This window comes from Armigeres subalbatus, chromosome 3 (assembly GCF_024139115.2).
Source record: "Armigeres subalbatus isolate Guangzhou_Male chromosome 3, GZ_Asu_2, whole genome shotgun sequence".
NCBI classification, from domain to species: Eukaryota; Metazoa; Arthropoda; class Insecta; order Diptera; family Culicidae; genus Armigeres; species Armigeres subalbatus.
The window spans coordinates 62,539,702-62,556,278 of NC_085141.1; the positions used below are offsets into that span (position 1 = coordinate 62,539,702).

Consider the following 16,577-nt stretch of genomic DNA (forward strand, 5'->3'; position numbering starts at 1 on the left):
TATTTGTGAACAGTTCTTTAGGAAAACGAGAAAGTCACTTTCATTACTAGGTGTTATGCACATATTGGATACGTTACGGATACACAAAGATAATATTTCTATTTTTGTAAGATGAGTAAAATATTACTCCGGATAATCGAGCCATTTTCTCCGGTTAATCGAGCCCCGGATAATGGAGCCTCCGGTTAATCGAGCCTCCGGATAATCGAGTTTGGCCTGTAATGCCTTTGAGACTGGACACACATAGATGGGGAAATTAACGAACATTTTGATAAAAATAGCAATCGTCTATCTCTATTATTTTGAAAATTATTCACGATTTACTGCAAATTGGAAAAATACATTTTGTCACTCTGGATCTTAATACCTGGTTTTACAGTTCATATTTAAGTCAAGAAACGCCTACTTTTCCATACCAACGAAATAAGTGCTTCAATTACCGCTATAATGGTAATGAGTTGCATAATAGTAGTTTGTGCAACTAGTTGCAAAAAGATGATTTTTTCAGCACGAGTTGTACGTATACTACGAGTGCTGAAAAAATCGAGTTTTGCAACGAGTTGCACACGCTATTTTTTGCAATGACGAAAAATGGGCTTAAATATGATAAATCTGTACCAAAATGGTAAAATTTTATTCACTTAACATGACCAATCTTGCCAAACAATCATGTTGCTGCAGAAAACAAACAGATTCCATGTTATCGTGCCTCATTGTGTGCTCGATAGACCATAAGGCGCTAGATAAACCTGACTTTGGAGAATTTGATGTCATGTCCATCAAATTGTTTCATTTATTACGTGACACGTAGAATACACTATTTGAACACTCACCCAAGCCAATTTAGCTAAATGTGGTCATGTAACTATGGTTTTAATGCTGGTTTTCCATTATAGTACCCAAACGAGTGCTTTAATGGATTTTATGCAACCCATTTGAGTTGCATAATGTTCATTAAAGCACCCGTGTCATTGGTATGGAAAAGTAGGCCGTTTTATCACTCAAACGCCAACTGTAAACCAGGTATTATGATCAGGAATTGCAAAAAATTGATTATAACATTCATTTGAGTACTATAATGGAAACACAACAATGAAACAGCAGTAACATGTATACAATAGTAGTTTGTGCAACTAGTTGCAAAAAGATGATTTTTTCAGCACGAGTTGTATGTTTATCCAACGAGGCTTGCCGAGTTGGATAAATACTACGAGTGCTGAAAAAATCGAGTTTTGCAACGAGTTGCAAACGCTATTTTTTGCAATGACGAAAAATGGGCTTTAATATGGTAAATCTATACCAAAATTGTACAATCGAATTTACTCCACATGATCATTCATGCCAATAAATTATGTTGCGGCAGAGAACAATAAGATTCCATCTTATCGTGCCAAATTGCATAGCTTGAAAAGCTATGAAGCGATGGATGCAATTGGAAAATTGTGATGTTATGTCCAACAAACCCTTTCATTTATTACAAGACGCTTAGAGTACACTATTTAAACACTCACCCAAACTAATTCAGCTAAATGTAGTCATGTAACTACTGTCCCAATGTAGGTTTTTCATTATAGCACCCAAATGAGTGCTATAATGAATATTATGCAACCCATTTGAGTTGCATAATGGTCATTAAAGCACCCATTCTGTTGGTATGGAAAAGTAGGCCGTTTTATCACTCAAACGACAACTGTAAACCAGGTATTATGATCAGGAATTGCAAAAAATGCTTAATTAGTTTATACAATTTGTTTTAGGATAAGGACTTAGCAAAATTACTCTATCTATCGAACATTCTCATTAGGAAGCTAGATGTGTAGGACTGGAAACAGGAACCCGGTCGGGGGTGTGGAATAGGGAGATGTTAAGCCAATTTAGTTAAACGATTATTCAGTGATTTTAATGACAAGATTTCCCCAATTATAAAAGGGATATTTCTCTTACTGTGTAAATTGTCCTTTTTAGGTCGTAAAATGTGGTTATAAAAGTATAGTTTGTAGGGATGAACTTGTTGCTCTCATAAATTGTTGGTTTCTATATAATTACCTGAGGTCTCCAGTAGCCTTGCGAGCAAAGGCGTAGGATTGCCAATCCGGAGAGTGCGAGTTCGATTCTCGGTTCGGTCTAGGAATTTTTCGGGTGGGAAACATTCTCGACACCCTGAGCATAGTGTATTCATTGTACTTGCCACACAAGATACATACTCATGCAATGGCGGGCTTAGAAAAGCTTTCAATTAAAAACTGACAAAATGCTAGTAGAATACTAAGTTGAAAAGCCGGCCAAGTTCCAGTTGGAATGTAGAGCCTTCGAAGAAGAAGAAGAAGATATAATTACCTGGCATAAGACGAGTTTAGAACTGCTCCATTTAATTCCACCACGTTATAATCTTTACAGATACGTATTTCGACCCGACTGACGACGGCCTTACAGTTGAGATCGAAAAACGTGTCTGTAAAGATTACGACGTGGTGGATTTAAATGGGATAGAACTAAACTCGTTTTATGACAGGTTTGACATTTAGCATAACAGTGGCGCCGGGAATGGGTGAGACAAGTAGGACATGTTAAATTAGGACAAATTAAAATTGAAATTAAAAAAAAATAAAAATATTTCAGGTTTGGTTGAAATAGTTGGATGTCTACGAAATCTTATGGCTCTCTGCTGATTTTGCAAATTTCTAAACAATCTATGGAATCCCTTTATATCTTTCTATGAAAATCTTTCCGAAGCATTATTATCTGGAAACCCTTTTATCTGATAAGAAATAGCAGAATTAAAAAATAACATATTATTGAAAGAGGATTTATTCAACTTTTTCATTCACCAAAATTTGGATACTGAACAACTGGAAAACGATTCCCACTTTCACTCAGTAGGAAACGTGAATTATTTAATCTTTTTTATTTATTTTTATATAAAAGTTTACCAAATAGAACCCCAATTGTAGGATATGGACATGCTATGGTAATTTATTTCGTTATCAATTCCGGATTCGGGATGAATTTCCTCCACTCGGGGAACCCTTTCAAGATCACATCTTCGTAACCAACGAGCTCCTTCGTGCAAGCCTTGTACCATTTGGACACGTTCTCGTACTTCGACCGGTCAAAGTAGCACAAATCAAATGCACTCACAGTAGCCATCAGCGAAAAGTCCGCTATGGTGAGGTGGTCGGCTGCCGCGAAGCGGAATTTACCCAAGAAGATGTCCAACGTTTCGAGAGCTTCGTGCGCTTTGGCGCGATTTTCCTCTGTTCCTTGGGTGCCACTCGTATACAGGGGCGAGCAGTATGCAACGAACCGCTGATACAGGGTGCCTAAATCGAAATCCAGCCGGTTATGGATGAGACCACGCAGCTTGGCATCCAACGGGTACAGCGAGTGCGTGCCATTGTTTGTTTGCGACTCCACCAGGTAGACCATGATCGAACGGGACTCACCGAGAGCATACTCGTCGCCAACTGTCAGAGTGGGAATTGTGTGCGCTGGATTGATCTGAAACATAAGTGCAATGGGTAAATCCGAATTTAAGGTTATTATGAACAGATGTGATGGTTTAGTACCTTTAAGAAGGACTCCTTCTTATGATCACCGGCTTGGAAGTCAATAGGCTTCAAGTTGATGCTAAGGCCCAATTGGCGGTTCAGCAGTAGGACCGACCAACAGGATGGAGAAACTGGCATATAGTACAGATCCATTTTAAGATATGATCGATTGAGCACTGGACGGTAGCTGATGCGGTTATGGGTAGTGTTTATTTTGATTTCAGTTTTTGGTTTGGTTTATATATACTAATATCAAGCGCTGTCTCTGTTTTATTCACAGTGGAGCGACATGTTTAGAAATAATGCAATCAAATGTGGTTTTAGATATCACCCTGAACAGCACCTATTCTGAGGATGGCAAATAAACATCAACAAATAAAAACAGTGATTTCCCTCCACTGTGATTCGCTGATGATAAGATAAAACAAAGTTTACATGCGCTATGATGTAATTGAATTTGCCATTTATGGGATACGCTGATATCATTCCTTGTGAGAATGATTATCACATTTAGTGGCTCTTAATACCATTGCGGCGAGTCGTTTTTCACGTTGTGATGAAATAGTTTTCATTAGTTCAGGATATACAGAAATCGATTATAAATGTTTTGAAAAATAAAATTAAAAATAATGTTTTGGCTTAGCATACTATGAAATGAATGCAATGAAAGGGTATTTGATTAGTTTCTTATTTTTGTGATTTTTTTCACCAGAGAGCACGCATGTTAACGAAACGAAGCGCCAAAATTGGTGCCGTATTTGTTTGTTTCACGATGAGATGAATATATGTTCAGTGAGATAAAAAACGGAGCAGTTCCCCTAAATAAAAATCTTCTCCCAAATGAAATTCTGAGTTTTTTTATGGTTACGAGGGAAATTTTGTATTTTCAAGGTGTTTAGGGGAGTTTCGGTTATAATGAACATTCACAGCGGAATTAACAACCTCGGTTTCTCTTTGATATGGAATGTAGACCTGTGCACCGCCGCTGCCTGTGATTTTCTCACGTCGTCAAAAATGAATCGGCACGCCTCCGTATGGAAATTTTCCACGCAGTCGAATATTTTTTACCACGCCGATGGCTATTGAAGGATTATTAAACCAGTAGATTGGTCCTATCGGAAATTCTTATTTTCAGTTAAGTTCAATACCAAATTTTCAAAACGACTTATCTGCTTTTGTAAACAAAGCTTCAAACGTCGATTTGGCAAATCTGAGAGAACTCCCACGCAAACCAAAACCATCAGAACGTAGGTGATGTCTTCTGCTACATGTTTATGGTGTTGGTTTGCGTGGGAGTGCTGTAAGATTCGTCAAATTGACGTTTGAATCTTTGTTTACAAAAACAAATAAATCGTTTTGAAAATTTGGTATTGAGTTCCTATTGCATTCATTTACATCCAAGTATGCAGAAGATATTGTACGACGACGGCGACCCACAGCTGTAACTAGCATTAAGGACACTCCTCACGGAATCCAAGTTTCAAAGTGCTCGCGTTTTCGGGGGCACACCACTCGATACGGAGGCGGCGCACAACTGTAATTTTTGTTGATTTAGCTTTGCTGCGCCACAGCATGCGTGAAATAATAAAAATGACAGTTGTGCGTTGCTTCCGTTTCGAGTGGTGTGCCCCCGAAAACGCGAGCACTTTGAAACTTGGATTCTGTGAGGAGTGACCTTAAGTTAATTTTGCTCAAGTATGCTCGGGCAAACATAAATATATTTTTTCTCATTTCCCGAATTAAACTCATATTAAATTTGAAAGTGACAGTTGTATAAATTCCGAATAACGCTGCTCACACAACAAGATTACTTTTGACAGATATCGAATTGTTTTGGCAGGTCGGTATCAGTCTTATTGGAAAGCCTCTGCGGTTTTTATGACTGGGTGATTTTTGACTCCTTCGCAAATTTCTTCAAAACGGACTTGATTCATGAAATTTTTAAAGAACTCTTTCGAATAATTCCACAAAAAACATCGTGAATTCCGTCTGGTGGAATATACTGGATCATGTCCTGGAGGATTTTTTAAAGTATACATTGAGGAATTTCTGGGAGAATTTCCGTGGGGATTGCCGGGATAACTTCAAATATTTAATTTCCTGAAGGTATTACAGGAGAATTCCAACTGAGGCTTCTTGGAGGAATGTTTTGGCAAATACCTGAAGGGATTTCTGGATTAATTTCTGTAGGAATTCCCAATTGAATTTCCATATGTATACTTAGAAAAACTCCCAGAGATATTTCCGGAAGAATTCCCGGGGGTGAGTGGATGTTGCGTTAGAAATTGTATGTGTGATTCGAAAGGAGTTCAGTGGAAATTTCTGGAGAGTTCTCGAAGTAACTTATGAAGAGTTCTTGGAGGAATTTCTGGGAGAAATGTTGATGGAAATTTTGAGGAATTTTGGATAGAATTCTTGGAGGAACTTCCGGAGAAATTTTTGAAGGAACTTCCGGAAGAAATCCTCTATAAAGTTCGGGACGTCCGGACGACATCCTGGAGGAACTTCCGAACGACATCCTGGAGGAACTTCCGGACGAGATCCTGAGGAATTTTCGGACGAAATCATGGACGAACTGCTGGTCGAAATTCTAGAGGAACTTTCGGAAGACATCCTTCCGGAGGAATTCCTGGATAAACTTCTGAACGAAATCCTGAGGAACCTTCGGACGAAATCCTGGAGGAACTTTCGGACGAAATTTTAAAGGAACTCCTTAACGAGATCTTGAAGGAACTTCCATTTCGTCCGGATGAACTTCCGGAAGAAATCCTGGAGCAACTTCCGGAGGAAATCCTGGAAGAAATTCCACACGAAATCCTGGAGGAACTTCTGGAACACATCCTCGAAGAACTTCCGGATGAAATCCTGGAGGAACTTCCGGATGTCATCCAGGAAGAATTTTTGGACGAAATCCTGGAGGAACTTGCGGACGAGATCCTGGAGAAACTTCTGAACGACATCCTAGTGGAACTATCAGATGAAATCCTGAAGTAACTTCCGGACAACATTCTGGAGGCACTTCCGGACGAAATCCTAGAGGAACTTCCGGTGGAATTCCTGGATGAACTTCCGGAGGAATTCCTGCAGGAACTTTCGGACGGAATCCTGGATGAACTTTCAGACGTAATCCTAGAGGAATTTCCGGGCGAAGTCTGGAGAAACTTCCGGGTGAAATCCTGGAAGAACTTCTGAACAAAATCCTGTAGGAAGTTCCGGACGAGATCCTGGAGGAACTTCTAGACAAAATCCTGGAGTAACTTTCGGACGTATTCTGTAGGAAATTCCATTCGAAATCCTGGAGTAACTTTTGGACGACATCCTCGAGGAACTTCCGGACAAAATCCTGGAGTAATTTTCATATGAAATCCTGGAAGAACTTCCGGACGACATTCTGCAGGAACTTCCGGATGAAATCCTGGAGGAACTTGTCTAACGGAATCCGAACGAAATCCTGAGGAACCTTCGGACGCTATCCTGGAGGAACTTCCCGTCGACATGCTGGATGAACTTTCGGATGAAATCCTGGAGGAACTTCCGAGTGAAATGCTAGAGGAGCTTCCGGACGAAATCCTGAAGAAACTTCTGAACAAAACCCTGGAGTAACTTTCGGATAAAATCCTGGAGGAACTTCCGGACAAAATCCCGGAAGAAGTTTTGGACGACATTCTGGAGGAATTTCCGGACGAAATCGTTGAGGAACTTCTGGACAAAATCCTGGAGTAACTTTCGGACGAAATCCTGGAAGAACTTCCGGACGAAATCCTGGAAGATCTTCCGAACGACATTCTTGAGGAACTTCCGGATGAAATCGTGGAGGAACTTGTTGGACGAAATCCTGGAGGAACTTCCACTCGAAATTCTGGAGGAACTTCTGGACGACATCCTCGAGAAACTTTCGGACGAAATCCTGGAGGAACTTCCGGAAGAATTCCTGGATGAACTTTCAAACGAAATCCTGAGGAACCTTTGGACGAAATCCTGGTGGAATTTCTACACGACATCCTGGAGTGATTTTCAGACGAAACCCTGGAGGAACTTTCGGACGAAATCCTGGAGGAACTTCAGGACGAGATTCTGCAGGAACTTCTGAACGACATCCTGGAGGAACTTTCGGATGGACCCTGGTGAATCTTCCGGACAACATTCTGGAGGAACTTCCGGATGAAATCCTGGAGGAAATTCCAGCAAAATCCTAGAGGAACTTCTGGACGAAATCCCGGAGGAACTTCTGGACAAAATCCGTGAGTAACTTTCGGACGAAATGCTGGAGGAACCTCCGGATGAAATCCTGGAGGAACCTCAGGGCAAAATCCTTGAGTAACTTTCTGGTGAAATCATGGAGAAACTTCCGGACGAAATCCTGGAAGAACTTCCGCACGACATTCTGGAGGAACTACCGGATGAAATCCTGGAGAAACTTGTCGGATAAAACCCTGGAGAAACTTCCACTCGAAATCCTGGAGGAACATTTTGGAAGAAATCCTAGAGGAACTTTCGGACGAAATTCTGGAGGAACTTCTGGACGACATCCTGGAGGAACTTTTGGATGAAATCCTGGAGAAACTTCCGGATAACATTCCGAAGGAAAACAATTAATTCGGCAACTCGGCCGTACGAAAACCATTTTTTTTTGTCAAATATCTTAGCTGTGCATATGCACAGCACATGTTTCGAAATGGACAAATTGATATGAAATTTGCAAAAAAAATATTCACGAGTCTTGGAGGGACTCGAACCCTCAACCTCCTACTCTCTAGATAGGCGTGATAACCCCTACACAACAAGACCACTTAAAGATTGCGTTTGCGGAAAAGCCATCAGAATCCGAGTACCAACCTCCACCGTGGTTAGCTCTTTTTTGCAAATTGAATATCTTTCGGATGCTTGATTTGTCCAATCTTCACATGTGCTTTACTGTTGTATATCCACAGTCAAGCGAGTGCACATTGTTTATTAAACGAAAGGATCGCGCTCTATACCCCCAACAACGGGCTGGGCGAATTTGTATAGAGTGCGAATCAATCACACTCTGCTGTGCCAACGGCTTGCTTGGCTAAAGCATTTGATGAGTTTGATTGCCTTACGCATGCGGTCGCGTGTACTCAGACGACTAATGACGGTGGAAGACCGACACTTGATTACAATTATTCCTGCAGGAACTTTCGGACGAAATCCTGAAGGAACTTTCGAAAGAATTCGAAGAATTCCTGACGATACTTCCTATGAAATATCTGGAGGAATGTCCAGAGGAATTTCTTGATGAACTTCCCATAGAACTCGTGAAAAAAAAACATCCTGAGGAATTCGTAGAGGTACTTCTGAAGAAATTCCGGATATTTTTTTACGCTTGAAATATGTCCACGATCATCAATCACCACGCCGAAGCTAGAAAAATTTCATTCGGCGCACAGGTCTAATGAAATGGGTTTTAAATTGTTAGATGTTCCTTTTTGTACTGGAAGTTCCAGCTTTCCAAGGAGGGACTCTTGTGAAAAACAAAGTTTTGACAATACATCCAGAAAACAATAATCAATATGTGGTCAATTTTTCTATAAGAGACAATCAGACCAGTGACTAAAAGATGGGTAAGTTTTGAGGCGCCGACACACACACACTGACAGTCATCATCTTAATTCCAACTAAGTAAATTGGTAAAAAAATTTCGGCGTAATCTTTCGTTACACCTCTTTAGTACGCGTGGAATCTAATTTATTCATGGTGCATTATTATGAATTTAGTGAGCACGTTTTAATTATCTTCATTTAATTTTATATTTCATGCTAATTCTTTAGTTAGTAGCAGAGGCTCTTTTTGATCTTCTATTCCTTAAGGACGAACAAGGACGTCCTTGTGATGTTGTACTGCACCTGTTTTAAATAACAAGTATATCCCCCTTACCTACACTTTCTGAAGCCACCTACTTGCTTTTGGAGTGAATCCTGTTTTATAGTGCTAGTGTTTATAACAAAAATGATCCTATAACGGAGAATGAGATCTAATCAAATAATTTGAATGCCAATCCAAGTACTAATTCCAGCCGGATGAAGTCCCGATAGTGCATGTGCAACGTGCATGTTCAACCGTCTTTTTCCTAAATCTTCTATTAGCGATTCGTCGTTACCAGTGGAAATGGGTTACCGTACAGCACAATGTGGCATCGAAGACCACTGCACATGAGGCCTATAAATATGATCTCTAACCGGCCAGCACCAAGATTCAAATGTATGATTCCGCCGTTGAAGTGTAATTCTTCAATCAAAACAAATCGAGAGAAAGAAGGGAAAAAAGCAGCATTGCATTGTGCCACAATGAAAAAGGGACAAGTTGTTTATTTGTAGTAACACGCCTCGCGGAACCACCACAACACCACCCTGCATATCCCCTGCCCAACCATCGTTATGTTCGGCGACACCTCATCTCGATGATGGCATACGTACCTACCTACTGCAGGAACGGTGGGATGAGTTCTCCTAGTCGGTGTCGGTAGTCGCGCATCATAACGCCACGGTCAGTGGGAGGTTTGTTTACCGATACTTTTCCAATGTTTAAATTCTACTCCTATGTTTTGTTGAGATTTGTTTGAATTGTTCGGAACATCGGGCGAGGGTGGCCGGGAGGTGTGATTGTTTGTTCATACTGATGTTGATTCTAATGATGATTGGAGAAGGTTGATGAGAGGGCGTTAGCATGGAGGCACGTGTTGATTGTACTGTGCAACCAAAAGGAAGACTATTTTAAACGATGTGTACCGAGGATGATTGATCTGAAAAGGACAATTGATTGTTTGATTCGAAATGGGTTTCACAATTTTAGATCGACATTTTCAGAATCCATTCAATATGGGAATCTCTAATCGCTTGTGATTATGTGATATTTAAAAGTTTATTTATTATATGTATTTTATTGCAATGCATTTTAACTTGATATCTCGGAAAACATTAGTAAATCAGAAGATTTTCTTTTCCTCTTTCAACATTAATTTATAAGTGCAAAGTATTTAAATGAAGTTGAAATAAATCTAATCATATTCGCAAATAGACAAAGGGAAATAAATTGATAAAGTTAAAAAAAACTACAATATTTCCCAACGAATAATTTGCCGAACGACTTTTCGACATCGAGTAAGGCCAAGGCGGATATTTTTGAGACGAACTTGTTCCGTCTGAGGAGATTGGTAACTCGGGACTCCTGGTGTACGGTTGATCGACCGCGTCAAAACCAATCTGTTTCTCGAGCAAGATGTTATGGTGTTCAGCAGACCAAAGTAACCGGGTGTGAATCGCCTTTTCAAGCAGTTTGGATGATGGGGACATAACTTTCGGACAGGAAGGATTCTTCCCGGGCTTCCGGATGGGGATGACTTTGGCTGACTTCCAGAACGATGGGAAGTAGCTGAGACGGAGACAATGGTTAAAGATCAGCGCCAGCTAAGGTATTCAACTCTTCCGAGAAGGCGTTGGGAATAAGATGGATGTTATTAGCATGCTCGTTAACAGCTACTTAGTGTGGACTGCCGATGTTCTGTCCAAGATTGTGTGAGCTGACAAAGTGACGAGCTTTTGGTTAATACCCAGAACGCGTTACCTGACGAGCTGTTGGTACATGCTGCTCCTGCGCCGAAATCCCCTGTTTGATGGAGCACAGCTACAAGTCGATGTCCTCCAAAGTTTCGAGAGGCGGCTCGTAGTTGATGTTGGAATCAACGACCTGCTGGAACCGTTCCCAGTTTGGTAATTTCGTAATTTTAACTGACCTTTCCTCCACGTTAGCTTGACGATGTCGCTCCAAAGGGCAGCCGCGCCGGCTTTGGCTTGAGTTAGGCAGTACGCCGCGATAAACGTGATAAGTCAACAGAAGTTGTAACTTCGATGACACTCAGCTGGAAGCTTGGCAGAAGGCAACAATTAATGTTGTAGTAAACAGCAATGGCCACACAACTTCCCTGGTCGATCGGTCGAGTCTCACTATGCGAAAATCCGGAATGTAGACGATTATTTCCGGTTTTAGGTGCGTTTCGGTAACGAACGCCACGTACATATATTCCCTTCTCCTCAAGAAAATCCTTCAGCTCGATGGTTTTGCTTTTGAGCGAGCAAGCGTTACCAGGCCCATCTTAGCACCCATTTTTCTCTGATGAACATGCCAAAAGTTAAGACCTGGTCGAATCGGGTTTACAATCGCGCAGCCGAGTAGCGAGCTGCGAGAATATCGACATCATCGGAAAGAAACATAACACTTAGTTGCTTAATCCAACCTACTACAGAAGTCCCCCCTCTCCCACAAAATTCTTGCGATTCTTTCTGCCAGAATTCTGAGCGTTTTACTCTTCCAATTCTGAAGAATTTTCAATTGAGGAATTTTGAGGTATGGCTCCTTTAAGAATTTTAGAGACTTCCTTTTCTCTAGTTCTGAGAAAATCTTTCCCAGGAATTTAGCTAAATTCCTTTTCCAGCTTCCTGAGAAACTCATATTACAAGAATACAAAGTTATTCCTTTCCTAGGAGTTCGGGGGAATTCCTTCCCAAAAGTTCTATGGATTAAGACTTTGGACCCTTGCAGACTGTATTTTTTTTTAAATTCTTAGCAAGTTCTTCCTGAGGAGCTCTTGAAAATTCCTGCTCCATGAATTCTGGGAAACTGATTTCCCAATTATTCTAAGTTCTCCCATCTCAAGAAAATTTGGGGAATTATAGGGAATTATTCCAAAAAAATGCAGCCTACCCTATCTCCTAACCCCTATATTCTTTTTTTCAAATTCTTTGGAAATCTTCCCCCAAGTATCACGTATCAGAATGTCGGCTCAGGAGGCGCGTTCCCTTCAATTTGGGAGATTTGTGCCATCGCCTTCACTGGCCTTTCTCATCATTTACCTGACGGAAAAGGAAGTGAAAAGGGGAAAGGAAGAGGAAGTGAAGTTGGAAAGGAGAATGGAACCATTTACAGGAAAGCTAATTATGTAGACGCATTCAGCTAGGGACTAAAGAGAGGTGTCACAAAAACACAGAGGACGTAACAAGAGACGAACGTCAAAGACGAAACACAGAGTGCACTGTGAAAAACACATAATGCGAATCCATATAGGTGACAATCACAAAGTACATTGTAAAAATCGCATAATACGAATCCATATAGGTGGCAATTTGTTGAAAACTAAGTAAAACACATATTCATATCCCCATTCTTATTGAACCTCACGTTGAGATTGAACAAGAGTAGCCGAACCCGAACGTCAAGAACGAAACACAGAGTACACTGTGAAAAACGCATAATGCGAAACCGTATAGGTAACATACACAAAGTACACATTGTAAAAAAAAACGCATAATGTGAATCCATATAGGTGACAATTTGTTGAAAAAAACTAAGTAAAAAAAACATTTTCATAACCCCACCCTTATTCAAGCTCAAGTTGAGATTAAACATGAGTAGCTGAAGCCAAACATCAAAGACGAAACACAGATTACACTTTGAAAAACGTATAATACGCATCCATATAGGTGACAAACACAAAGTACATTGTAAAAAAACGCATAATGCGAATCCATATAGGTGAAAATTTTTGAAAACTAATTAAAACACATATTCATAACCCTACTCTTATTTAACCTCACGATGAGGTTGAATAAGAGTAGCCGATTATCTCGGAGTAGTAAAGAGTCAACTACGCCATATCTCCGGTTAGCGCAGCGAGGGCTAAAATACTGTGAAGGTGGCCCTGGTGCTTCACAGGCTCCGTTTGCGGTTAGGTTCTTATTAGACCCCCCTAACCATTCATTCGAAGGCACGGTAAGCATAAAGCCGCATCACACCGAGAATTAGGGGTCACCTGTATGGTGTGCTTTTACCACTGGAACAGGCAATCCGTAATGTAATTCTTAGCCAGATAACCAGCTGCCGACACCACACGGCTATCTAGGCTGTTCGTGGAGAGAAGTTGACATTGACTTTACGTCAACTCTCAATGTGGCCGAACAGCCGAGCTTTTCCCTTCAGGAATTATAGGGAATTATTCCAAAAAAATGCAGCCTACCCTATCTCCTAACCCCTATATTCTTTTTTTCAAATTCTTTGGAAATCTTCCCCCAAGATATTTGGAGAAATTCTTCTCAAGGAATTTTGTGAACTCGTTATACAATATTTCTGGAATATTCTTACTTGAGAATTTTTGTAGAATTTCTCATTGAGAAACTCTGGGAGGGAAACTCCTCCCCAATACAGCAATTCTCCGGAATACTCATTCAGAAATTTTGCAAAATTGCCCCTCCAAAAGATCAGTGCAATTCCTTTCACATGAATTTTGAGAAAATCCCTCCCCCAAAAATTAAGAGGAATTCCTCCTTCATGAATTTGAAGAAAGTTATCTTCGATGATCCTGGCGAATTACTCACCACAGTCCAGATATTCCAGATAAATCTTCCTCATAAATTATAAGGAAATCTGCTCCTATGAGTTACAAGAAATGTCTTCGACTGGACTTCAACATTTTCTTCTACAAGAATTCCTGTGAAATTCTTATCCAAGAATTCTGGAATGAGGGGTTTCTTCTCCCACATTTTTAATTCACTCCAAAAATTCCTGAATTGAATGAATTGATATAAGAACAGTATCGGGAGCCTATACCTCATGATAAATTGCTTTTAAAAACCCCCAAACCCAGTACTGGTTCTGATTATGCATTTCAACTTGTTCTACACAGCTGTGCGGTCCCCAACACAAAATGAGCGAGAAGCATCGAGAAGCAATCTCTGTGGGAGCTGCCTATCCGATTCTGTTTTTAGGCACTTGTATACAAGTCTGATAAATTTGTTATCATGGCTTGTTATAATTCAGAACAGTTTTTGCCTTTTATTGTCGTTGCTCGTTATCTATTGGGAGCGATTTCTGCAAACCCTGGATGAGTACGTTATTAACGTTTACAATTCTACAGGGTGTCTACAAATTATCCGTACAGATTTTGATAGATTGCTTCTACAAATCAAAAACAGACAATAATGGACTGAATCGGTAGCTATATGGGCATAACAACTCAGCAGGCTGTAACAAATGTATATTCTGAGAACACTGAGCGTCATTTCATGTATAAAAAAAAATCTTTGTGAATGCTTTTTTCCGGTTTTCCTAACAAAGAGGAAATGGCTTTCTACTCACCCGATTTGGATTGAATTTATCATTCGGTATGGTCTATCTTGAAATCAACAGCCAGCAAAACACCGAACTTATTATCGAGACATTTGAAATCATGTCACAATCGTCAAAAATGTGTGAAAAGTATCTGTAATAGAAAAGTGAGGCCATCGTGATTTTTTTCCAACACGATCGAAGGCGTACAACTCAGGATACAGGGGTCATTTTAATGTGAACAAATTCAGCTTGGTTTATGTAGTCATATTATAATAACATGCAATGCATGCTGGTTCTTTAATTTATTCCTGAATATATTTAAAAACCTGTCTTGTTGTACGGATAATTTGCAGACACCCTGTACATGATTTCGTGACGGTTCAATTTTCCTTGGTTACTATGCGCAACAAAAAAACAACGAGCAATAAGGCATGCAGGACGAGTGGTCCCTTGCGTGAAAAAATAATTACATAGGTATTGTACCGCTCATGAAAAAATCTACTCCTCCGCTTATTTTTGGTCTCAATGAAATATAAGCGCCAGGTAGTCGCCTGAGAAAAACATACCTCCTACTTTGTTATTTTTGAAAATTTGGCTTCCACGTGGTGTATTCTAGCGATGAATGCTTTGATAGCACGTGCTTTTTTCACTGCGGATAAATTTTACACATCTATGAGGCTTGAAAAATGATAACGAAAGTTGTAATTTTGTTGCAAGGCACAATATATGCGGATGACTGGGTTCGAAGTAAAATAAAAATGAAGAAAACCAGAACGATTGACTTGTTTGTCAAAAAAAAGAAGGCGGGGATGATTAGATTCCAACGCTTAAACGTAATATACCAGAAGTGAGATCTTTGCTCACAAAAACGATGTTTTTTTTTAAATAATACACGAGTAAAACACAAGTTTTACTTTTGACTTCCATACAAAACTTGTTGGGCCCTCCTTAGCCGTGCGGTAAGACGCGCGGCTACAAAGCAAGACCATGCTGAGGGTGGCTGGGATCGATTCCCGGTGCCGGTCAAGGCAATTTTCAACATTCATTCATATTTGAATAACTTGTGAACTGGATGTGGAATAATTAGACATGCATTGGATTTGAAGTGGATTTAGATTGGGTTTATATTGGATTTGGATTGGATTTAGATTGGATTTGAATTTGCATTTACATTTGGATTGGCTTTGGATTGGATTTGGATTGGATTTGGATTGGAATGGATTTGGATTGGATTTGGATTGGTTTTGGATTGGTTTGGTTTGGATTGGTTTGGATTGGTTTGGATTGGATTGGATTGGTTGGATTGGTTTGGTTGGTTTGGATTGGTTTGGATTGGTTTGGATTGGTTTGGATTGGTTTGGATTGGTTTGGATTGGTTTGGATTGGTTTGGATTGGTTTGGATTGGTTTGGATTGGTTTGGATTGGTTTGGATTGGTTTGGTTGGTTTGGATTGGTTTGGATTGGTTTGGATTGGTTTGGATTGGTTTGATTGGTTTGGATTGGTTTGGATTGGTTTGGATTGGATTTGGATTGGTTTGGATTGGTTTGGATTGGTTTGGTTGGTTTGGATTGGTTTGGATTGGTTTGGATTGGTTTGGATTGGTTTGGATTGGTTTGGTTGGTTTGGATTGGTTTGGATTGGTTTGGTTGGTTTGGATTGGTTGGATTGGTTTGGATTGGTTTGGATTGGTTGGATTGGTTGGATTTGGATTGGTTTGGATTGGTTTGGATTGGTTTGGATTGGTTTGGATTGGTTTGGTTGGATTGGTTTGGATTGGTTTGGATTGGTTTGGATTGGTTTGGATTGGTTTGGATTGGTTTGGATTGGTTTGGATTGGTTTGGATTGGTTGGTTTGGATTGGTTTGGATTGGTTTGGATTGGATTGGTTTGGATTGGTTTGGATTGG

General features: G+C 40.1%; 2 protein-coding genes across 2 annotated transcripts in view; one reads left to right on the top strand and one right to left on the bottom strand.

Annotated features, from left to right (window-relative positions):
• LOC134227590 (cell death protein hid) overlaps window positions 1-16,577 on the top strand; it is a 254,727-nt gene that overhangs the window by 225,461 nt on the left and 12,689 nt on the right. The window lies entirely within an intron of this gene.
• Window positions 2,793-3,766, bottom strand: LOC134219895 (glutathione S-transferase 1-1-like). Its single transcript, XM_062698793.1, has 2 exons — window positions 3,567-3,766; window positions 2,793-3,498 (listed from the first exon to the last, which is right to left on the bottom strand). Exons 1-2 carry the CDS (start codon window positions 3,699-3,701, stop codon window positions 2,974-2,976), a joined length of 660 nt encoding a protein of 219 aa, XP_062554777.1. The 5' UTR covers window positions 3,702-3,766; the 3' UTR covers window positions 2,793-2,973.

Bases quoted from the DNA above. Each gene is read 5' to 3' on its own strand.
- LOC134219895 (XM_062698793.1), bottom strand. From the start codon at position 3,701: ATGGATCTGTACTATATGCCAGTTTCTCCATCCTGTTGGTCGGTCCTA. The intron at 3,499-3,566 runs GTACTAAACCAT...CTTATGTTTCAG, and splicing joins AGAAGGAGTCCTTCTTAAAG to ATCAATCCAGCGCACACAAT.